The sequence below is a fragment of the Schistocerca nitens genome, chromosome 1, assembly GCF_023898315.1.
Source record: "Schistocerca nitens isolate TAMUIC-IGC-003100 chromosome 1, iqSchNite1.1, whole genome shotgun sequence".
Taxonomy (NCBI): domain Eukaryota; kingdom Metazoa; phylum Arthropoda; class Insecta; order Orthoptera; family Acrididae; genus Schistocerca; species Schistocerca nitens.
Genome location: NC_064614.1, coordinates 201,435,355 through 201,461,623, shown reverse-complemented (window position 1 = coordinate 201,461,623; position 26,269 = coordinate 201,435,355). Strand labels below are relative to the sequence as shown.

At 37.2% G+C, this 26,269-nt stretch overlaps 1 protein-coding gene across 1 annotated transcript in view; it reads left to right on the top strand.

Moving 5' to 3' along the window:
• The window catches only part of LOC126236889 (DC-STAMP domain-containing protein 2), a 291,191-nt gene that overhangs the window by 125,747 nt on the left and 139,175 nt on the right, over nucleotides 1–26,269 (top strand). Inside the window, exon 7 of the mRNA XM_049946567.1 lies at nucleotides 25,651–25,864. Within this exon, the coding sequence (XP_049802524.1) occupies nucleotides 25,651–25,864 (214 nt within the window). The remainder of the gene's footprint in view (nucleotides 1–25,650; nucleotides 25,865–26,269) is intronic.

The window sequence follows — 26,269 nt, the reverse complement described above, 5'->3', positions numbered from 1 at the left end:
ATAGAGGGTCTATACAAGGGCGATGTACTTGAGGACAATATTATGGAAATGGAAGAGGATGTAGATGAAGATGAAATGGGAGATACGATACTGCGTGAAGAGTTTGACAGAGCACTGAAAGACCTGAGTCGAAACAAGGCCCCCGGAGTAGACAACATTCCATTGGAACTACTGACGGCCTTGGGAGAGCCATTCCTGACAAAACTCTACCATCTGGTGAGCAAGATGTATGAAACAGGCGAAATACCCTCAGACTTCAAGAAGAATATAATAATTCCAATCCCAAAGAAAGCAGCTGTTGACAGATGTGAAAATTACCGAACCATCAGTTTAATAAGTCACAGCTGCAAAATACTAACACGAATTCTTTACAGACGAATGGAAAAACTAATAGAAGCCAACCTCGGGGAAGATCAGTTTGGATTCCGTAGAAACACTGGAACACGTGAGGCAATACTGACCTTACGACTTATCTTAGAAGAAAGATTAAGGAAAGGCAAACCTACGTTTCTAGCATTTGTAGACTTAGAGAAAGCTTTTGACAATGTTGACTGGAATACTCTCTTTCAAATTCTAAAGGTGGCAGGGGTAAAATACAGGGAGCGAAAGGCTATTTACAATTTGTACAGAAACCAGATGGCAGTTATAAGAGTTGAGGGACATGAATGGGAAGCAGTGGTTGGGAAGGGCGTGAGACAGGGTTGTAGCCTCTCCCCGATGTTATTCAATCTGTATATTGAGCAAGCAGTAAAGGAAACAAAAGAAAAATTTGGAGTAGGTATTAAAATCCATGGAGAAGAAATAAAAACTTTGAGGTTCGCCGATGACATTGTAATTCTGTCAGAGACAGCAAAGGACTTGGAAGAGCAGTTGAATGGAATGGACAGTGTCTTGAAAGGAGGATATAAGATGAACATCAACAAAAGCAAAACGAGGATAATGGAATGTAGTCGAATTAAGTCGGGTGATGCTGATGGAATTAGATTAGGAAATGAGACACTTAAAGTAGTAAAGGAGTTTTGCTATTTGGGGAGCAAAATAACTGATGATGGTCGAAGTAGAGAGGATATAAAATGTAGACTGGCAATGGCAAGGAAAGCGTTTCTGAAGAAGAGAAATTTGTTAACATTGAGTATAGATTTAAGTGTCAGGAAGTCATTTCTGAAAGTATTTGTATGGAGTGTAGCCATGTATGGAAGTGATACATGGACGATAAATAGTTTGGACAAGAAGAGAATAGAAGCCTTTGAAATGTGGTGCTACAGAAGAATGCTGAAGATTAGATGGGTAGATCACATAACTAATGAGGAAGTACTGAATAGGATTGGGGAGAAGAGAAGTTTGTGGCACAACTTGACCAGAAGACGGGATCGGTTGGTAGGACATGTTCTGAGGCATCAAGGGATCACCAATTTAGTATTGGAGGGCAGCATGGAGGGTAAAAATCGTAGAGGGAGACCAAGAGATGAATACACTAAGCAGATTCAGAAGGATGTAGGTTATAGTAGGTACTGGGAGATGAAGAAGCTTGCACAGGATAGAGTAGCATGGAGAGCTGCATCAAACCAGTCTCAGGACTGAAGACCACAACAACAACAACAATAAAGAAATCAACTTACTGTTTAATTGGTATTCTCTATTAACTTAAAAAAGGTATATTAAGAAAGAACAAAGATATCAAAAACATGGAATACACTTTTATCAGTTAAACTCAAAAATAAATACTTATCAGAAATGATGATGCAAACTATGATACTTACCTTTGGGAAACCAACAGACTATGAATTGAAAATGACTGATTTAATGTGTATGATCATTCAGTGTTTGTTGAGTGGAGAAACTGTATTCAGTCTCTCGAGGTGTTTATTTTAATAATGTTAATAATTTATTAAAAAACATAATGTTATAGGAAAGCTGTAATTAGTTAATTAAATTTATTTGCATTACATCTTTCATTTTAGTGGGGGGTATCTGTGGTGTAACAAGTTGTTCCACTGCTTCGTCTCAATCAGATGAGAATGTTCGTGTAAAAATGTTGTTTAGGTAGTTAGCATCTAGAGTATCTCCACTTTGCATGCTTTGTGTTGATGTATGTGCAGAGATGATGAAAGAAGCATAGGCACAGAACATCGACAAAGCATGACAGCAATATTGCATCTCCACCTGCTTTGAAGGGATCATGTTTGTTTTGGCATCATGGCCTGATGGTGGTTTGGAAGGCAGAGACAGGGAGGTGCTGCCTACAGTGTCAACACCCAGAAACAGTTGAACAAAGTCGAAGCGAAATGTCACTCTCTTCTGTGCTGTTTTGAGATTCAATTTGAAAAGTTTGTTCTAGCTAATATGAGTGCTGTGTATAAATGTTTCGTAAGACCAACAAAATACAGAAGAGTTATGTAAAGGCAATTACATTATTTTGTAGCTTGAAGATTGCAGTGCTCTCTTACAGTTCTTGACCCTCTGCAAACAGAAGCAAAGTCACAGTGAGAGTCGGTGGTACTCATAGCAGGTCCACAGCATCAAAAAACTATGAGAAGGCAACCATAAGAAAATAGTGAAGGTAAAAACTCATGAATGACATATCTAGTTGACAGATTGTTAGTGAAGTTGCTGGTCCAGTTACAACACGTAACCAGAGACTTTTAACACTTCAATTTACCTTAGTCCTATGGCAGCGCTGATCTTTAGCACTTCAGGTGTTACATATCACCCGGTTGAGTGGTGTGTACCCCCTATATCTATCTGGCCAATGGATAATGATCATAGTTGTTAAACTACACACTGAAAAAAAGTTTTGCATCACCTCGGTTCCGAGAGTTTTGGAACCTGTACAGAAAATTGGAATAGAGATCAACATAAAAAACATTTCCGTCCTTTTTATTACTCAGAAAACAACACATTGTATGTTGTACCACCATACAGTGAGGCCTTCACAGTTGGTGGTCCAGATTGCCGTGCACACTGGTACCTCTAATACCCAGCAGCACGTCCTCTTGCATTGATGCATGCCTGTATTCATCGTGGCATACTATCCACAAATTTGTCAAGGCACTGTTGGTCCAGATTGTCCCGCTCCTCAGTGGCTATTCAGTGTAAATCCCGCAGAATGGTTGGTAGGTCACCTCGTCCATAAACAGTCCTTTTCAATTTATCCTAGGCATGTTCGATTGGGTTCATGTCTGGAGAACATACTGGACACTCTAGTCGAGTGATGTCATTATTCTGAAGGAAGTCATTCACAAGATGTGAATGCACGATGGGGGTGCGAATTGTCGTCCATGAAGAGGAATGCCTTGCCAATATGCTGCCGATATGGTTACGCTATCAGTTGGAGGATGGCATTTACATATCATACAGCCATTAAGGCACCTTCTATGACCACCAGCGGCGTATGTTGGCTCCACATAATTCCACCCCAAAACAGCAGGAAAGCTCCATCTTGCTGCACTTGCCGGACATTGTGTCTAAGGTGTTAAGCCTGACCGGGTTGCCTCCAAACATGTCTCCGATGATTGTCTGTTTGAAGAGATATGTGACACTCATCGGTGAAGAGAACATGATGCCAGTCCTGAGCGGTCCATTCGGCATGTCGCTGGCCCCATCTGTACCACACTGCATGGTGTTGTGGTTGCAAAGATGGACCTCGGCCATGAATGTCAGGAGTGAAGTTGTGCATCATGCAGCCTATTGTGCACAGTTTGAGTCATAACATGACGTCCTGTGGCTACACAAAAAGCATTATGCTACACGATGGCGTTGCTGTCAGGGTTCCTCTGAGCCATAATTCATAGCTAGCAGTCATCCACTGCAGTAGTAGCCCTTGGGCGGCCTAAGCGAGGCATGTCATCGACAGTTCCTGTCTCTCTGTATCTCCTCCATGTCCGAACAACATCGCTTTGGTTTACTCCAAGACGCCTGGACACTTCCGTTGTTGAGGGCCCTTCCTGTCTCAAAGTAACAATGCGGACGCAATCAAACCGCAGTATTGACACTCTAGGCATGGTTGAACTACAGACAACACAAGCCGTATAACTCCTTTATGGTGGAATGACGGAAGTGATCGGCTTTTGGACCTCCTCTGTCTAGTAGGTGCTGCTCATGCAAGGCTGTTTACATATTTGGGCAGGTTTAGTGACCTCTCTGAACCAGTCAAAGGGACTGTATCTGTGATATAATATCCACAGTCAACGTCCATCTTCAGCAGTTCTGGGAACTGGGGTGATGCCAAACTTTTTTTGATTTGTGTATATAACAGTTTAATAATTAAGAATATGATGTGCTATGGTTGATTTAGTTGCCTGTTTTTGCATGTAATGAGTGAACAGGAGCAACCATCTGTCTTCAAGGTATGGTGGCAGTTGTATTATCACCAGGAGGTGTGTTACCTGCAGGAGTTTTGTGTATGCTCCTTGAGTCATCATGCCACTGAATAAATGCACACAATATGATAATAAGGCATGATGTCAGTGAGAAACATAAGGAGAAACTTGATATGTACAGATATGTGATTTTCCCTATTTTGAAAAGTAATTAATAGAGGAAATTCTTCTATTTTGCTGAACAATATGTGAAGCTTGTTATAGAAGAAACACTTTGCATTCTGTTGTAAATGCTCAATGTATATTGAAGCAATTCATTGCCCACATAATGAAGATTGCTTTAGGGAAGAAGTACTTTCTAAATGCGCTGACACTCTCAGAAAGCAATTTAATTTCAGGTAGAGATGTTCTGAGCTATGAGATCGACTAGAAAACTGTGTGCCCTCTAGTAATGGCACATCCAAGTACAACTTTAAACAACATTAAATTTCCAGCAAAAGTATCCTATTCTTTTTTCTCTAAGACTAATATTTTTCTGTGATTCAGGGGATTTAAAAACCAAAGATTATTAAAAATTGTATTTAATTGTGTAAAATTGTTAAATGAAGTGGACTAAGAACAAACATGAAATTTGTAGACCACATCTAGGTGCAAATGAGTCATTTTAAAGGATAAATCATGTTACTGGGCTGTGATGGGTTGGAGGGCAATAAGGGTACAGGGTAGATGAAAGCCAATGACATGTGCTACTTTCCTCATTTGTGGGTCTTCAAACTGAGAAGTGGGCCGGTGAGTCCCTACTCACTCAATCCCACTACATCACTGGAAGCAACTATGTGGAGTTCCAGAGTTATACCAGCCTTTCTGCAGCCTACCTTTCAAATTCGTAGCAGTGCAGTGCCCAGTCACATCTGGAGACGTTTATTTTCTGCAAAGTGCATTAACACTGCATGGAATACAAATATTTGTTACTAATAGTACTAATTGTAGAACTATGTATGAACAGAATCTCTGTTCACTGCTCTGCACTACTAGGTGGGAAGTTGATTCTTAGTTATGCAGTAAAATAGTTGTAGCATCCTTTCAGGGAAGGCCACATCTCCCACCATGAGAACTGCTCGCTCTGTAGTTTACAGACAGAGTATCCATCCCCAGCGTTTCCCATCCAGTTGTTTTATGTGAGCAGATGAAATACCGTAAGCTATAATTGTCCTTATTTAGTGGAGCTATTGACAGTTTACAAATGAGTACTTATTTGCAGTTATTAGGTGGATTTCTACATAAAATTCATTTGTGTAAACAATGGCTGAGACATGTTTAATTTGTGAGAATTATGTCAGTGACTGATTGGATTGGTAAATGTGGCACCTTGCTACTGGATATGACTGAATGCATATTGTAAAGCTGTGTACACCATGTCATAGTCAGTTGGTGGTGAATTAAGGAATGACAGGAAAGCTACTGCACTTCTTTCACTATTAATTATGTTACTCATACATTGAATAAATATCTTCCACTTAGGAATTGCTGGCAATTTCATAGTTGGCTGCATTTGACAGAGCCATTTGCCACACATTCCCAGTACATATTGCAAGTGGGTGTCAGTATGTCAAATGGAATACAGCTAATCATGTGCAAGCCTAGAACAATAATCTGCCATTAATGGATTGCTTCTGTGAAGTTCAAATATTGGTAGTTCCATAACACATAGGTGCCAATTTAAGCCTCTGGGCCTCTTCACATGATGGGAGAGCTGAGGCTGGGGTGATGCATTTGCTGTGATGTGAAAAGTATTCCAGCCATTGACAGTAGGGAACAGAATTTATCCCTTAATATGAGCCCTTGAGAGAATTTGTGGTGTAAGTCAAAAAATGGAGTTTTGAGATAAAACTCATGGCAGATTGAAGCTGTGAGCCAGATGACCTTTGCCTTTTGAAGTGCTCCACCAATTGAGCCACCCTAGCACAACTCGTGATCCATCCTCACAGCTTTATTTCCACCAGTACTTTGTCGTCTACATTCCAAACTTCACACAAGCTCTCCTGCAAAACCTGCATAACTAGCGCTCCTGGAAGAAAGGTTTGGAAGGTAGGAGACAAGATACTGGTGGAAGTGAAGCTGAGAAGTGAAGTGCTTCAGTAGCTGAGTTAGAAAATTACTAGCCTGTGAAAGCCAAAGGTCTCAAGTTTGAGACTCAGCCCAGCACACAAAGTTTCATGTTCAGAGGGGTTTCAGGACTGCTGTGGGTTGTTGTAAACTTCACCCCACAATATTTCGATTGGACACCTGCAATTATCTTCAGGTGAGCCATCAATGACTGATCGAGAAGTTCTTCACTGAAAGTATTGCCATGCATGTGTCAAGAGTCACAATGACAGAAGGACCACACTGCCCAGTGGCAGTGCCCTCCTTGGTGGAACTCCTAAGATCAGCTGTCTTCGGCATTGCTGCTTGCCACAGTTATCGAAGGTGACTGGATTCCACGCATTATCTATCTGGTAGCCACTGTCACCGTTCATTAGATTTTCCACAACGCATATTTCAATGGATTCTTTTATAATTGAGTCCCAAAAATATGCTGCTATGGCCAAAACTAATGTTTTGTCATGTTGTTGTTGTGGTCTTCAATCCTGAGACTGGTTTGATGCAGCTCTCCATGCTACTCTATCCTGTGCAAGCTTCTTCATCTCCCAGTACGTACTGCAGCCTACATCCTTCTGAATCTGTTTAGTGTATTCATCTCTTGGTCTCCCTCTACGGTTTTTACCCACCACACTGCCCTCCAATACTAAACTGGTGATCCCTTGATGCCTCAGAACATGTCCTACCAACCGATCCCTTCTTCTTGTCAAGTTGTGCCACAAACTCCTCCCCAATCCTATTCAGTACTTACTCATTAGTTACGCGATCTACCCATCTAATCTTCAGCATTCTTCTGTAGCACCACATTTCAAAGGCTTCTATTCTCTTCTTGTCCAAACTATTTATCATCCACGTTTCACTTCCATACATGGCTACACTCCATACAAATACTTTCAGAAACGACTTCCTGACATTTAAATCTATACTCGATGTTACCAAATTTCTCTTCTTCAGAAACGCTTTCCTTTCCATTGCCAGTCTACATTTTATATCCTCTCTACTTCGACCATCATCAGTTATTTTGCTCCCCAAATAGCAAAACTCCTTTACTACTTTAAGTGTGTCATTTCCTAATCTAATCCCCTCAGCATCGCCCGACTTAATTCGACTACATTCCATTATGCTCGTTTTGCTTTTGTTGATGTTCATCTTATATCCTCCCTTCAAGACACTGTCCATTCCGTTCAACTGCTCTTCCAAGTCCTTTGGAATTACAATGTCATCGGCGAACCTCAAGGTTTTTATTTCTTCTCCATGGATTTTAATACTTACTCCGAATTTTTCTTTTGTTTCCTTTACTGCTTGCTCAATATACAGATTGAATAACATCGGGGAGAGGCTACAACCCTATCTCACTCCCTTCCCAACCACTGCTTCCCTTTCATGTCCCTCGACTCTTATAACTGCCATCTGGTTTCTGTACAAATTGTAAATAGCCTTTCGCTCCCTGTATTTTACCCCTGCCACCTTCAGAATTTGAAAGAGATTATTCCAGTCAACATTGTCAAAAGCTTTCTCCAAGTCTACAAATGCTAGAAACGTAGGTTTGCCTTTTCTTAATGTAGCTTCCAAGATAAGTCGTAGGGTCAGTATTGCCTCACGTGTTCACATATTTCTATGGAATCCAAACTGATCTTCCCCGAGGTTGGCTTCTACTTTGTCATACTCCATTAAATATCCATTGGAGATACAATATTCCAAAATTGCAGACTTGCTGGGTTGCAGAAGGCGATTGCAACATTTATATTCTGGTCAGTGTTCTCCTACTGTGCATGTTGTTTGTCCTATACAGGCCATACCACACTGTCAAGGTATTTTGTAAATTCCAACCTTCCACAATAACAAATTAACCTTCACTGATCCCAGCAAGTCCGAAATCTTAGATGATGGGTGGAAAATCACTTTCAGCTGAAAATTATTAAGGAATCTTGCCATTTTGAAGGAAATATTTCCAATGAAGGAAAGAAAAGCTAGGGACTTTGCTGACACATTCTCCTCTTTACCCACTTTCGAGTCCTTAGCTGTAGCTGAGAATGCTCTGTTAATTTGCCGGGTAGAGTATTTATTGTCTCTGAACACTGTCTTTAAATGTGCAATCTCTTTAGGCAAATTATCTGCATCCAACACTGTATGCACTCTCTTTACAAGGGTTTTAAGCACCCTCATAGTTTGAGATGTGTGATGGCAACTTGAAGTGTGTAAGTACAAATCAGTGTGAGTGGGCTTACAATAAGTAGAGTGTCATCACTCTTCCGTCTAACTAAAACATCCAGGAATAGGAGACAACCACCTTTCTCTAACACTGTAGTAAATCAAATGTTCTCATGAATGGAGTTAAGGTAATATAAAAACTCCATTAACTTACCTTCTCCATGGGCCATACTGAAAGTATCATTCACATACCTTCAAGAAACAGTTGGTTTAAGAACTGTTGATTCAAGTGCTCTTTCCACAAAATCCTCAATAAAAAGGCTAGCCACCAAGGGAGTCAAGGGGCTACCTATGGTGACACTGTCAGTTTGTTCAAAATATTCTTGGTTAAACATAAAACTGGTTGAGGAAAGAGCATGCCAAAACAAACCAATAACACCCATCTGAAATAGTATATCAATTAATGCCAAGGAATTAGCAAAAGGTGCCTTTGTAAAAAGAGATATTACAGCAGAACTCACTAAAAGATCCAGACTATTTAGGAGTAGAGCCCCCAGTCTGTTGATAAAATCGGTTGAGTTCCTTATATAAGTTGACATTTGCCAACCAATGGTCTCAGCAAGAAAGCAAAATGTTTGGCTAAGTCATATGTGGGGCAATCAGTATTACTCACTATAGGCTGTAAAGGAAGACCATCTTTGTGCACCTTAGGAAGACCATACAGTCTTGGTGGTATGCTGCCATGTGATCCTAACCATTTGGTAGTCTCTGTAGGTAACAAGGAAGAATTCAGGAATGTTAACATCTTCCATTGTGCACGGCTGTAGGGTCGTGATCAATCTTCCTGTATGTAGTATCTCTAAGTAGGCCATGCACCTTCTCCAAACACAAACTATGAGGTGAAAAAAAAAAAAAAAAAAAAAAAAACTGTTTAGTTACCTTTATGAGCCTTCAGCACCACTATGTCCAGATCCTCTTGGAGATTTCGTATTGCAGCCCTCCTTCAAAGGTTATATTACTGTGTTGAGGAAGAGCTTTCAAAAGAGCATGGCAAAACTCCCTTCTTATTTCTTTGGAAGCATCCATAGGAAGATGTCGTACAGCTCCTTCAAAACCACTCATAAAACTTATCAGAGGTAATGCACTATATTTAGGTGTAGGTGCAAAGTTAAGTTCTCTACCCAATACAAACAGTGTAGCATCGACCAAATGCTTCTCCATGAAGTTGATAACAGAACGCCATGCAGTTATTCCGTGAGGCAACGGCTGTTGTGGCACCAAGATGGCGGCTACAGTAAAAGTTAAGCAAGTGTCCTTCCAGAAAAACTTAAATTTTGCCGTAAAAAAGAAATCGTGTGAAAATTGTAAAGACGAAATCAAGAAACTGAATGAACGCATAACGAGCTTACAGTTCATAATCGGCAGTTTGAAAACGGACATTTCGAAAATACAACAAGAAAATAATGAACTGAACACGCTAAAACTTGTGCGAGATAGTTCGTCCGTTACGGAAAAGTGGTCTAATGTAAAGTGCAAGAACAGCAAGTCCAAAGTGCAAATTCGGAAAACCTGCGAAAGTTATGCAAGCTTTGTGCACGAAAACACATTTCAAGTACTTTCGATCGCCGATAGTGAAAATGCAACTTACAGGTCGCATGAACGATGGGAAAAGCAAAAAGGCACTTTGGGGAATAAGGTAAGAGAAGAAAATTTACTGACGCAAACAACTGTGAAGGAGGTGAATATAAATGTGCCGACCAAAAATTGTGTCGAAGTGTGTAGTAAAAACAATACAAAACGATTCGCAAATTGTGAACTCCAATAACAGGAAACTGTTTGTGTTTTCAGACAGCCATGGTCGTGGACTTCCGAGTAAACTAAAAGAAACAACTAAAACATTTTCGTGTGGTATAGTGAAACCGGGAGCCCCACTAAGCGAAATTAAAAAAATGACCGAATCCGCAGAGGCAAAAAATCTGCATGATAAAGACTTCGTTGTACTTATGGGAGGCGCAAACTATGTCTACAAAAATGAAACAGCGAGTGCAACGCGCGATCTTAAACAGTGTCTGAGGAACCTCACTCACACTAACGTAATACTTGTCAATATTCCGCATCGCTATGATCTTGTAAGATGGTCACGTGTTAACAGGGAAATAGAAAGTGCCAACAGTCAGTTTGCAAAAATCTGCAGACATTTTAAAAACGTGAAATGCGTTGATATAAGCAGTATTGGATGTAGATTCCACACGCAACACGGACTTCACCTGAATGGCTTGGGGAAAGAATTTCTGACAAGCCTGATAACCAGGCTAATAAAAAGCATCAAAATAAATTCAAAACCAAAACGATAATTGCATTGCCGTCGCCTGACTCCAAAACGAAAACGCTTCAAAAAAATTCATTAGAAACTTCATCAGCAGCAGCAAAACATGTAAAAAAAAGACCAAATTTTAACAGAAAGAACAGTGGACATCTATTTCAACAACAAAAGAACTACTGTTCATCAGCTAAGTATTATTTTAGACGAAAAGAACAAAAACGAGAAGACTCCAAGTTCACAAGGAAACACAGCAGTAGTGGTAGAACCAACATTTGAAGTGTCAGAAACAGCACCACCATCAACAACAACAAATAGAAGGCTGTTGGACAGAAGAGATGCTGAGCCTCCTTCGCATCTCAACGTTTTGTTTACGTGTGGGCCTGAAGAAAAAGAAGGGACAACAGTAGGCAGTGTCAGGTGTCTCCTCTCTCCTGTCTCAAGGCAGACTCCAATGGATTCTTAGTCAGGTAACAGCACTAATAGAATGAAAAAGCAAGAGGAAGGCATCACTCTCTTTCATCAAAACATAAGGGGCCTCTTAAACAAAACAAATCAACTCCTTATTAACATTAGTGAAAAGGACAGTATAAATAATGCCCAGATTTTGTGCTTAACTGAGCACCAGGTTACTGATAAATGTGCCTTGCCATCTATAGTAAGTTATACTTTAGTAACATACTACTGTAGGGAAAGTAAAGATAAAGGTGGAGTAGCAATTTATGTTAAGGATAGTGTAGCATACAAAGCTATAGATATTAAGAAATATTGTGTGGAACAACAATTTGAGGCATGTGCCACAGAAATAACAACTAAATTCTACCCAATAATAGTGTTGGCTGTCTACAGGGCTCCTTCAGGTGACATAAAAACTTTTCTGCATTCAATGGAACTCCTACTGTCATGGTTACTTTCAAAAGCGAAGGATATTGTAGTATTAGGTGATTTCAATATAAACTTTTTGATAGAAAATAAGAATAAAATAGACTTTGAGATTGTGATGACCTTACACAATCTGACATCAGTAATAAACTTCCCAACAAGAATTACATCCGAGTGCCAAACTATGATAGACAACATTTTTTTAGATGTAAATAGACATCAGAATTATATTGTCAGGCAGTTTATAAGTGGGCTTTTAGATCATGGTGGACAAATTCTCACTATTTATGACGTTAATCTGTTCAAAAAAGAATTTCCTCGATGGAAATTCATAAGAGTAATTAATGAAGAGGCGAAAGGAACTTTCAACCACAGGTTGCAGCAAATGGATTGGTCTTTAGTACATAGCCATGATGATGTTGATACTAAATTTAACTGTTTTATAAATGAATTCTGTGCTCTTTTTGAAGAAATATTTCCCAAGAAATGGGTCAGAAACAGGGCTTCCAATTCTGTAAGCAAGCCTTGGATTACAAAAGGTATAAAACAGTCATGTAAAACCAAAAGGGAAACTTATGCTGCAATAAGATTCTGTAAAGATGTAGAAAAATGGGAACTCTATAGAATATACTGTAAAATTTTGAAGAAACTAATACAGAAATCAAAAGCCCTTTATTATGAGAAGAAAATAGATAATTCTAATAATAAAATAAAAGCAATTTGGAGCATTGTAAAAAAAGAAACAGGAAGAGATACAACAAGTAAAGAAGACATAAATAATATCAGATATGAAGGTATCCTAGTAGATAACCGCAAAACGGTGGCTGAGATTTTTAATAAACACTTCCTATCAGTAACTCAACAGATTGGTTGCAGGCCCGATGTTGATGAAGCTGCAACTCTTTGTCAAGCCGTATATTCAAACACAATTTCAGAAATGCACCTTAATCCTGTCACTGTAGAATAAATTCAAAAAAACATCATGTCTCTAAAAAGTACGAATTCTGCAGGGGTTGATAATATATCTAGTAATTTATTGAAATATTCTTGTGTGTGGATAAGGGACATTCTCTGTCATATTTTCAATGCTTCCCTTCAGAAAGGTGTTGTTCCCAGTAGACTTAAGTATGCCATTGTGAAGCCCCTGTACAAAAAGGGTGATAAAGCTGAACTAACTAACTATCGACGTATCTCTTTGCTGACAGCTTTCTCCAAAATTCTAGAAAAGCTAATACATGTAAGAATTACTGATCATCTCATGAAGAACAAAGTTCTCAGTAAGAGCCAGTTTGGCTTTCAAAAGGGCCGTTCAACAGAAGATGCAGTCTACGCACTTGCAAATGAAGTCCCAGAAACTCTTAATGAAAAAATGCTAGCACTTGGTGTCTTCTGTGATTTATCCAATGCGTTTGACTGTGTTGATCACCAGATTTCCTTGAAAAAAGCAAAATTAGTAGGAATAAGTGGTGTTGCAGGCAATTGGCTACAATTGTACCTCCAAGACAGAAAACAAAAAGTTGTGTTGAATAGCTCGGGTGGCGTATGTGACACTTCCTTATATTTTGAATGGAGTTCCATTACATGTGGAGTGCCCCAGGGATCAATTCTTGGGCCACTATTATTCCTGATTTTTATAAATGATCTACCATCATGTACAAGCCTGCCGTGTAAATTTACATTATTTGCTGATGATACCACAATTTTTATGAGCAGTAGAACAGACAAAAATCTTGAGGGACTCATTAATCACATACTCTCAGATATGGTTAATTGGTCCAAGGTGAATGGTCTGTCATTAAATTCCAGTAAGACCAGCTTTTTTCAATTCTGTACAAAAACAGAAAAAGAGAGAGAGATAAGTGTGACATGTGGTAATTAACCAATAGTTAGAATGGAAACAACAAAATTTCTTGGTGTGCACATTGACAAGAAAATGAACGGGTCTTCACATATTATTGATCTCTGTAAGAGGCTTAGCTCTGCTACCTATGCTTTACGGGTTGTCACTACATGTGTTGAACCTAACACTGCAAAAGTGGCATATTATGGCTATTTTCATTGTCTCATTGAGTACGGAATTATTTTTTGGGGCAACCAGCCATTAGCAAGGAAAGTGTTCATTGCACAGAAGCGAGCTTTAAGAATTATATGTGGATTGCGCCCAAGAGACTCTTGTAGAAATAGTTTTCGTAATCTTAAAATATACACAACTACATGCCAATATATTTTTTCTCTCATGTGTTTTGTTTGTTAAAATATAGATATATTTCAACCAAACAGTAATTATCATGAGCATAACACACGGAGGAAGAATGACATACACAGTGAACTCAGAAATTTGAGCTTGGCACAAAAGGGTGTCCACTACACTGGAGCAAAACTCTTCAATGCTCTTCCTCCCGAAATAAAGACAAAGATTCATAACAATAGTGAGTTTAAGAAAGCACTAAAAATATTTTTGCTAGAAAAAGCTTTTTACAGTCTAGATGAATTTTTAACTAAATAAATTGTAATATTTTAATATTATATAATACAAGTTGACATAATGCCACTATGAATTTTATTTAACCTGAGCTCTGTAACTGTGTGTGCTCCGTATCTGTTTTCTGTAGTGTTTTAATGATTCTAAGGAAATATGTATTTTCTTTTTCTGTATTGCTGCCCTAAGAATTTACTGTATAAATTTTTATATAATTATGTACTCAAATTTCTGTATATGCTATGAGATTATCAGATTGTATTTGTAAAAAACTGACTCGTTCCACGTCCTTGTGTATCCAACACTGTTGGACCTATGGAACACGAAATAAATCAAATCAAATCCAAACAATCAAATTTTGAGATCTGCCGAGGACGTGCATCCTTACATATCCAGTTGAACTTGGCTGAAGTAACTCCATCAACCCAATCCCATGATACTGGAGAGAGAAGTGCTGCAATATTCAGATGTATGTGGAACAATCCTCCTGAAATGGCAGCCAATATTCGTCTCGTATAACAATCTCTCCTTAACAGTACCATGAATGGCCATCTCCATATGCAAAATGGCGCCGATAGCAAAGTGTAGTGACGGTTCTCTCTCGCTAAAAAGGCAAGAAATGAACAGTTCTTCGCGTAGAGAATGTGAAAAGCGTGTGATGAAGGGTATTCTGTGTATCAAATGCAACTTCTGGTTACACGAAAAGTGCGCGAAAGTAAAGTTCGTCAGCGATGATTATCCGTGGACATGTCACGGATGTTTACGTGATGAAACGGCCGATCTTGTAAGTGCAGTTGATACAAAAAACGAAATTATAAAGATACTACGATGTGATACTGAGGCATTAAAAACCGAACTTTCGACCATCAAGATACATTAATACAAGAAAAGAAGTCCTGTGTGTGTAAAAGCCATCAAACGGAAAAGCAAGAAGATCGCGAAAATACGAGTGACCGATCGGATTTTAAAAACTACAACATTTCAAGTGTTCCCGTTGATGTCTCGGCAAACTCAGTAAGACAAAAACGGAAGATAAATATAAATGGAAGGTGGTGACACACAGCAAAAGGAAACAAGGCAACAGTTACGCAACAAAAGGAAAATGACTTTTTAATAATTGGCGATTCGCTGCTGAAGAATATTGCTGTCCCCAATTGCAAGATCGACGTACGAACTGGAATTAGAACGCAACAGCTCGGTAAACATTTTAAAAATATGGTAAATGCAAGACAAGATACTACAGAACCAGATACTGAAACCAGACATAACTATAAAGGGGTGTTTATACATGTTGGAACGAATTCGTCATGGAGAAGTAGTGAGGAAGAAATGGCAAACGAAACAAGAAACATGATTCGATCTGCAAGAAATATGTATGCAGGATCTCGGCTGATACTTAGCGGAATCATAAACAGAAGATCGGTGAGTGAAAAATATATTGCCAAAATAAACCGTGCTCTTAAAGAACAATGTGATCATCTTGGGGCAATTTTTATAGACCCAAACAAATTCCTATGTGAAAACTCACTAGCAAAGGATGGCTTGCGTTTAAATAGACTGGGGTCTGTAACGTTCAGCAGAATGTTTGCAGATGTCTGCAAAATCATTAGAAGCAAGGGAAACTAATATGGCCTGAAGGGGGTTAAAAATCATACACTCTAGCTGGAAAAGAAAAATATAAGCACCATACAAAAAAGACAATAGTAAAGAATTTACCCCAGAATACAGCTCACAACATGTAAATCAACAAAAGAAAAATTACATAAAAGTACTTCATCAAAATATTCAATACTTTGCTAACAAAAAATTAGAAGCAGAAGTACTCCTGAGTGAAGTAAGACCAGACGTATTATGCATAAGTGAACATGGACTAACTGAAAGTAAAATAAATAATGTTGCAGTAAAGGACTACAAACTAGCTAGTTACTTCTGCAGATCTAAATATAAGGATGCTGACGTTTGTATATATATTAAATCAGGTATTCTATCAAAGAATGTAAACAGTGAAGCTGCTACATTGCCCATGGCTAGAGAAAAAGACTTTGAAATTACTGGTATAGTGGCAGAGGATTTTAGAGTGTTTTGTGTGTACCGGTCACCATGTGGCAATATTAGCATCTTTCTGAAAAAAATTGCTAGTTTATTGAGAATGAATATGAAGAGAAATCTTATTATATGTGGAGACTTCAACATTGACATGGGAAAAGACACAAAAATAAGACAGGATTTTGAAGAATTGTTAATACAGCATAACATGAAAGTAACAATAAGGGCACCAACTAGAGTGACTTCACAAAGTGAGACAGTTATTGACAACATAATTACTAATATGTGTAACTATGATTCACATGTAGTTCGTACAGAAATATCTGATCATCATGGACAACTAATAAGCTTTTGCAGAAGTAATGACACAGTATTAGAACCAAAACAAACAACCAAAGAAATTAGGATCATCAGTAAACAAAAATCAACATCTTTAGAACAATGTTAAGTAAGGAAACCTGGAATGAAACCTTACAGGCCCAGAGTGTAAATGAAAAATATGATGCATGTATTTCAACAATTAAGTACCATTTTAATGTAGCATTTCCCAAAATAAAGAGACAAGAAAGGCAGCAAGATCAAACACAGTGGATTACCAGTGAAATACTAGAACAGCGAAGGAAGCTTCAGGATGTGATATGGATGGGCGAAGCTGAAAACTATAAAATGTTAAAAAAGAAGTATAGAAAACAATAAGAGAAGCCAAAGCAAGAGCAATTGACACCACCATAGCGAACTCAAAAAACAAGGCAAAGGCAGCTTGGAATGCAATCAATGCTGGAAGAAAGGAAAAAGATGGGTCAAACAAAGAAGAAGGTATTAGGTCAATTAAAATAGACAACACAGTAGTCACAGATGGTATGGAAATAGCAAACATACTGAATAATAACTATATCAGTGTAGTGGAAAACTTAAAATTGGAAAGAAATAGTAAAAAACAGAAATAGTATTAAGGCACCAAAAAGATCATGCAGTACTATGTTCTTAAGACCAGTCACGGAAGATGAATTGCGGAAAACTAAACAGAAACTGGAGTCCAAGAAATCAGCTGGTGATGATGAAATATCAAATCATGTAATAAAGCTGGTATGTGAGGAGCTAATAACACCACTGCTGAACATGGCAAGCTGTTCTTTCAGAGATGCAATTTTTCCAGAAAAACTGAAGATAACGAAGGTTGTGCCAGTGTACAAGAAAGGGTATAAGGATGATCCCAACAACTACAGACCAGTTTCACTGATATCAGGTTTCTCAAAAATCCTAGGAATGCTTATGTATACCAGATTGGTTAACTATTTGGACAAACATAACATTCTCATACCCTCACAACATGGTTTCAGAAAGGGTAAATCTACAGAATCAGCAATTACCAGTCTAACAGGATACATTTTACAGTCCTTAGATGAGAAAAAGGTTGTCTCTGCGATGTTTCTGGATCTTTCAAAAGCATTTGACACCATTGACCATGAAATACTGATACAAAAATTAAGCAACTATGACATTCGGGGGCAACCAGGTGAATGGATAAAATCATACTTGTGCAACCGCAAGCAGTATGTATCATTAGGAAACTCATACCAATCAGAAATGAAACCCATCAAATATGGAGTGCTGCAGGGTTCGGTAATGGGGCCATTGTTATTTAATGTGTTTGTTAATGATATAGGTATTGAGGAGGAAGAAAAGAAAATATTGTATGCCGATGACATGACAATACTAACTAGTGACCAAAATATGGAACAGCTTGAGAGAAGAGCATACATATCTGCAAATGTCACAGCTCAATGGCTGTCAGAAAATGAACTGGTTATAAATCTAAAAAAGACTATGTATGCAGTGTTTAAAAACAAGGAAAAGGCTGTAGACATGGATTTAGATTTTGGTGGAACAAGGCTGGAAGAAGTAGAATCTGCTAGATTCTTAGGTATTCTTGTGGATAATGAACTGAAATGGAATAATGTACATCACAAAAGGTAGTGTACACACCCACAATACAAGATGGAAGAATGAAGTACGGAGCATACCCCACTGACTGGCAATGCTAGATAAAGGACCCCAGTACTCTGGTATCAGACTACTAAGAAGTCTGTCCAAAAACCTGCAAGATAGTGTACTTCACAATGATTTTCCAAAGAAACTTAAAGACTATCTCATTGAAAAAGAGTTTTACACTGTTGCAGAATACTTATGCCATTAAATTTGTATGTATTGTTATTCATTATCAGTGATGTAAAAATGTAAGCTTAAGGTGTAGAAAAATAAGTGATAATGAATGTTAATACTTTGACATGTCCTATATTACACGTACATTTACTGTACAAAATGTAATCTTACAGGATGAAATAAAATTCAATTCAATTCAATTCCATTATATTTTGCACAATGGCAGTCTTAATAAAGTCACTCTGGCAGATTTTGGTATTATGCCATGGTCGCGACATCTCATTAAAAAACTTAAATAACTTAAAAGTTTTGCTCTGTTACCACGTAGCTTGTCGAAACTTCTTACACGGAGGCCATCTGCTCCCCGTAAAGGTGTTTGATATGAAATTGCTGGATAATGCGTGTAATCCTGCCATCTCTGAGATTTGCTCCAGAAAAACACACCAGAATACTCTGATAACTGTGGTGAGTGGTAATGCCGAATACAGCTGACCATCACAGTTCCAAAAGCAAAGGTGCTCCCGCAGGGACAAAAGTCTGGTAATACTCTCAGTGCTCTGTACAAGGCAGAGTGGAGAACATCTTCATCAGTCTTAGATGGCTCACCTGAAGGTAAATGCAGATGTCCAGTCAGAATATTGTGGAGTGAAGTTTATCACAAAATCTCTTCAAACATTTAATTCACCAGGAAAATTTTAAATTTCACAGGAAGTTTCACATCAATGCACACTCCGCTGCAGAATGAAAATTTCGTTCTGGAAACATCCCCCTAAGACATATCTCCACACTATCCTTTCTCCCAGGAGTACAAGTTCCGCAGGAGAGCTTCTGTGAAGATTGGAAGGTAGGAGATGAGATACTGGTTGAAGCAAAGCTTTGAGGATGGGTTGTGAGGTGTGCTTGGGTAGCTCAGTTGATAGAGCACTTACCAGCAACAGGCAAAGGTCCCAAGTTTTAGTCTCAATCTGGTACACAGTTTTGATCTGCCAGGATGCTTCATATCAACGCACACTCCGTTGCAGAGTGAAAATTTCATTCTGAGATTTTGAGATATTTAAGGGTTATAAGAAATGGAATAAGTTTTTACATCTTTAATGCATCCTAAATTTATTTGTTGGTACTTATTGTTTTAAGAGTCATGCAGTTTGAAAGATATTATGATAAATATTAAGCAGTTTCGGAGGGAAAATGTTGTTTTTTGACTTGCACCACTAATGCTTCCAGTGTTCTCTTAGGAACATTTTTTATGACTTACACATTCGTAAAATCAACATACACCACTGTTGCTATCAACAAATAGCATATTTAACATTAAGTAAAATAACTTTATTTTAAAAACCATACAAATAATATTAACAGAAGCATGTTGGCTATACAACAACATATGTAAACTGTAAAGACAATTTAATAAAAATTGTAATTTACTTAAAATACAGTACTTACTTTTAAAATATGTGATTTTTAGCTATTACTGATTTCCATTAAACAGTCTTCCAGATTGTGCTACTGACTTTATTCAAGGTCCCCCATGGACCAATATCATTTGTGCCATTCATCACTTTGAAATTGGTATAAAATGTGTGAAACACGGGTCAAATGTATGGTAGAAGGTTAATATATCCTGTTTCATTGTGCATGATTCACAGGTCTAGCATGAGACAGAGTTTGTTTTGCAAAATCAAAATAAGTGTTGTGTTTCCTTACTCTGGGCATAAATCAAGTTCCTGAAATTCCAAAATTCATTCCAATTCTTCATGTAGAGAATGATGCAAGGCTTCTCTTACATCAATCTAATCCACTAACTAATTTACTGGATCTCTGTTTCTATTTACTTTTCTTTTAACTATTAACTTTTCGGGTACTGCTATTGATTTGAAGTAATCTTGACTCATCTGAGTGATAATAAAATTATTTTGACTCTGTGCATTATCAGTTATGTTATACCATTCCTGTGGGACATATTTCACGGCATTTTTTTCATCATATCTATGTTTTCAATGTCCATGTAAGAATGACCAGACACAAAAAATTTGTGATGGATTGTAAACACATGATTTCCAGTATCTGTAATAATTTGCATCATTGTGAGTGCAACTTTTTATTTCTGTTCTGTACAGTGCAGGCATTGCAGTAAAATGTGATATGTTTCTTTTCTCTGCCGCCTGTTTCTTTTGGGAAATGCTAAACAATATGCAATTTCCTGGTATGCTCTAGAAGCCATTAGTTCATCCCAAAAATATGTGAATGATGTATTAGATGGTGAACATCATATGCTGAGGTTATAGCAATAGAGGTTTCACTTGTAATAAGCTTGGGAAATTATAAGGGATGGAAAATGGAAAGGGTAAGGCCTTCTGCAAATCAAATCAAATTACGTCATTACCACTTGGGGCTGTCCTAGCAAAGTCTGTATTCTCTTTGGAAGACTGCTTTGCTTTTTCAGCTTTTCACAAATGTAGTTCATGCTCAGTGCATGGCTTACTTTCCTCAGGCTCTTCTGCTGTTTGTAACTATAACTCATCACAAGTGCAACACGTGTCTTTCAGAGGAGCATGAAAATTTAGATTTTCATCTGCAAATATTCCCCTTAAATTGATTCCAATACTTTTTTTTTTGCACATCTAAATCTCGGTTCAAATATTTACCGTTAGGTTTATTGTTTCTTGTGTAATGATTGCTACGGGAGGAAAAACTTAGAATGTGATTCCTGGTCTGTGATAACTGTCCCTCACTTGTTTTATTAACACTAACTGCTTTATCTCTCATATAATTGTCAGGTTTACCTTCTCTATCTTTTTTAAGAGCTTTCATTAATCTTCCATCTGATATTGAGAATGTATTGATGAAGTACTGTTTACATACAAAAACACTCTCATTATCAGCATTCAAATAATACTTATTTGTGTTGCCTTAGTTTTTGCGGCTTCCATATCATGACCTGCTGAACAGCTACATGCTTCACCATGTCACACAAATAAATATTTTGTCTACCAATTTTTTCCGTTTACCAAAATATATCAAAAAGTTTTATCCTTTATTTTCATCCTTTATTTATAAAAATTGTACCATGAAACGTTTTCATTTTTAACATTTCATAGTTTTCCCTCCTATTTTACTTTGCTTGTTTCACATTCTGTTTCCATGTTTCCTCTCTATGTGTCCTCTTCTTCTGTCTATCCTTTTCCACTGCCTCATATGTTTGCACATTTTCTGTATTTACAGTTGCTCCTGAAATAAGTAAATTCCTCCTTAAAACTATTACCTTGAATATAAAACATTATAATAGCAACAGTGATGGCACATAGAAGCATGGCACAACATAGCTGCATGAAATCATATTGACATAGATACACTATGGATGTAGGTCATCTTGCATCATAATGGTAATGATAGCTACTAAACATACTTTTAAAAAGAAAGAAGGTTCTGTTACCCAAAAACAAGCTATACTAAATACACAATCACAACTTCATTAGAACTCTGACTTCAGTAGAACTCTAAAATATTGTTATTGTCTTAATTTTAATAGTATGATTGTCATTATTGTCAGTTTCACTCTCTTGTGAATTTGTGTCACTTGGTGTGGAATCTGAATGATCACAGTCACTGCTAGTAGACTAGTGAATAATTTTTTCACTCACACAAAACAATTGTAAGGTTTACAAAATGAGCTTTACTGTGCAAAACAGCAAATGCACTCAGTTGTCAAGGCCACCATTAATGCTAAACTCTTAACAGCACATCACACTTGCACTACTCATGCGTACACTGTTATGGCATAGGAGACGAAATACTGGCAGAAGTAAAGCTGTGAGTACCGGGCGTGAGTCGTGCTTTGGTAGCTCAGATGGTAGAGCACTTGCCCGTGAAAGGCAAAGATCCCGAGTTCGATTCTCGGTCGGGCACACAGTTTTAATCTGCCAGGAAGTTTCATGGCATGGTTGTTGTATACTGCTGGATAGTGCTGCCTTCTGTCCAAAGCACAGCGAAGCTATACTTACACCATTCATGCAGTAAACAGAATGGAAGTAGAGCTTTTGATTTCTAGAGCAAAATTAACAATTTTTTACTTACATCACTAAAGCTTTCAATAGTTTTTACAGCTCTACTGCAGTTAGATGCTGTACACAAATTTCAGTTTATTCTCAACCCACTTCAGTTAACTATAAACATTAATTTTATATCATTACAACATTGTTTTTGGTAATTTATGATTTTTCAATCACTAGCATTAGCCCTAGAGAAAAAATGAATACAACCTGTATGTAGGAAATTTTATATTATTTAAGTTTTTTTTACTGGGATATAGGTTTGCTAGAGACCACCAAAGTTTGGTTGATAAATTTTTTTTATTAATACATGGAACAGTTTACATTATATGGATTTTCTCTTTCAAAACATTGAACAATTAACAGCTTAAAATTAATGTTTGTACAATAATAGACAATGAATTTTCTTTTAATATAATTACATTTGTTTTTTTACTCTTAAATAACTATTATTTCTGTATGTATTATAATAGAGAACTTTCTAAATTAAGTAACCTGTTTTCATTCAGGTATTCCTTTACATTATAGAAACTTTCATTTTGTAAATGATTATTTAGTTTTGCTGTGAAAGAACATGTAGTATCTGTGTCGTCTATGTGTCTTGGTAATTTATTATGTGACTAGATGACACTGTACAATAAACACTGTCAAGTTTTAATATTATTATTTTTTGTCAGATGCAAATTATAGCTGTTTCTAGTTCCATAATCACGTTCTAAAAATTTTAAAGACAGTGTTCAATATTTTTTTTACATACATAATACACAGGAAAATATATTGACAAGGGACAGTTAAGATTTGCAGCATTTTAAAAAGTTTGGGGCAGTGGTCCATGCAGCCTCTCTTGGTCATTATACGCATTGCCCTTTTCTTTGCTATGAACATAGCTTCAATATTTTTCCTGTTCATACCCCAAAAATTGTGCCATAACTAATAACAAAATGAATATAAGCAAAACTTACTTACCTAATTTAGGAAATATTGAATATGGATGTAAGAATTAGGAGGGCATAGCATACTATAGGATTCTGTTATTAAATATTTTTACATATGCTTCTCACTGCAATTGACAATCATCATGCATTCGAAGAAATGTTGTGCTTTCCACACTTTTTATGAATTCATTATTTACTTTCTAATTATTATAATCTATTTCTTTGTTTATGTAGAAGTTCATAGTGCTTGTTTTCTTTATTTTAAGTATGAGTTTATTGTTTGTTGCCCACTTTTATATAGTGCTAAGTATTTCTTCAGCTTTCTCTATTAGTACTTCTGGTGGTTTGTATTGCCCACTTATATACAATGCTAAGTGTTTCTTCAGCTTTTCTTAGCACTTCTGGTGACTTGTATTTTAGAGTCATTTGCAAACAGTATTGTTTGCCCATGCATTATGCTTTGTTGGAAATTATTAACATAAAATGGGAACAGTACTGAACCAAGCACACTTCTCTGGGGTATGCATGTACATTTATTTAGGCTCAGATGTATGTTTTTCAGTATAGTAGAGCCAGCCACTTGATATAGGTATAATTTCAGTCAGATATATTTCATTTTCTAGATATGTCTAGAACTACTTTTTCACTAACCCCTTTATTCCCAGTTTGTCTAGCTTATTTAACAGTATTTTGTGATCCACTGTAGAGAATGCCATAGTTAGGTCGACGAATGTATCTGTTGTATAGTTCCCTTTATGCAATCCTTCTACGACATGTTTTATTAGATATGTTCTTGCTGATAAAGTGCCTTTTCCTGATTGGAAACCAAACTGGCAACTGGAAAGGAGATAGTATTTATTTAAATAGTTCATAAGTCTATCTTTCACAATAGTTATACAAGAAAAACATTAAACAGTCACCTGCAAATTCTCTCCACCACCATGCAGACCCTGCACCAGTCAGGATATTTTATTTGTTGTCTGTGGCTCTCCCTCCTATCAATATACAAATGTTTGTGAGTACACAATTTATTTCCCCTCTTTTTCCTCCATCGACTGGACTAACTTGTTCTCCGCCAATTTGTTTTTCATAGCAGTGAGTCTGTATGCATCCACTGAGGTGTCTGGCACTTAACTTCTCAAGATTGGCAAAAAACAGCTTCTGTGCCTCATCCATTGTCACACTTTTTGAGAAACAATTCCTATTCTGCCCATTATCACATGTCTTCATCACATGTAAAATTGACAAATTGTCATGCAAGCAGTCTTGGGGTGTCCATTACCATTTATGGCATCTGCCAGCAGGACATTTTTGTTATTTTCAAGCCATCATGTAAGATTCTTTGCACAGATCCCATGGAAATGGCAGCTACAGATTTGACATGTTTCACACTAAATCAGTAATCCTCCAGAGAACTGATTCCAATTGCATAGGTAGCTGGTGTGCTGCCAAGGTTATTTTAGTTTGTTCTCACATGATGCTTGGCCTTATTTGAACTAACACATTCACAAATGCCGATTCTGCACATTCTTGACATTATCACCACTAGTCTCACCCAACTGGCAATGCATTTATGTGGGCATCGCATCACACAAGTGGGAAAAAAAGATCACTCACTGTTCTTATAATAAAAATTTCATTATTGTAGTACCCATATTACTCATAACTCTTGCCACAGCACTGTATTTCTGCATGCTGTTAAGTGCTGCCACCTGTGTCCCACATACACAAGGAGTGCTTACATATTCTAAGCTATACTGCATATTTTTGTCTGCCCGAAGTACCAGAGAGGGATATCAGACAACTTAGAACTTGATTGCATCATGTAAATGACAAGGCACTGGACATTAATTCATTTTTCTAGAATGTAAATGTCAGAGACTTGCAGAATAGGCAGAAATCTGTGTTGCTAGTGTCCTCACAGCAAAATAGTAGAATATAAGAGGACAGTACAATAAGCTTTACAAGATATCTGTCTCTGCTGAATTATATTTATCAGAAGCCTACCTTATGTAAATTGATGTAAATTGTTATGTAAATTGTGTGTTGTGACCATCTAAACATTCTTGAAAGATTTCCATCATTACAAAAGACATTGAGTATTCACTGTGTCTGTATACAGTACACTCTACTATAATGTAGTGTTTTGTTTCTCTGTCCACAGAGTTACGAGAGTTCTTGTGGCGTTTGAAGAACATATTTTATGTTTCTGTTGATTTTAAACATTCATATGATTTTGAGACAGAACAATCAAAGACCTTAAAAGAAGTAGCAGCTGAGATTACAGCAGAAGTTAAGGAAAGAGCTGCTGTAATTTCCTCTATCTTTGATAAAATTAGCCTAGTGGCAAGTCTATTTTTTCTCATCATATTTTTCAGGTATGTCATGGGAAATTAAGCTGTAAGTGTACCCAAACGTTATAATTTTGGCATATTGGAATTCCAATATTTGTTTTACTTGTTTTCTCTTTTGCTTTGCACAAATGAATCACTGTTTACCAACTGTGTTTTCCTTGGATTAAATTTATCACCTGACTTCAACTTTTTACCACAGTATGCTCTTCATGCAGGAAATTAACAGCATAATTTATACTCAAATGCAGGTGTACTGGTCATCACAACTTCCATGCTATGAGTATATTAGATTAGATTAGATTAGATTAGATTAGATTAATACTAGTTCCATGGATCATGAATACGATATTTCGTAATGATGTGGAACGAGTCGAATTTTCCAATACATGACATAATTAGGTTAATTTAACAACATACTTAAGTTAATAT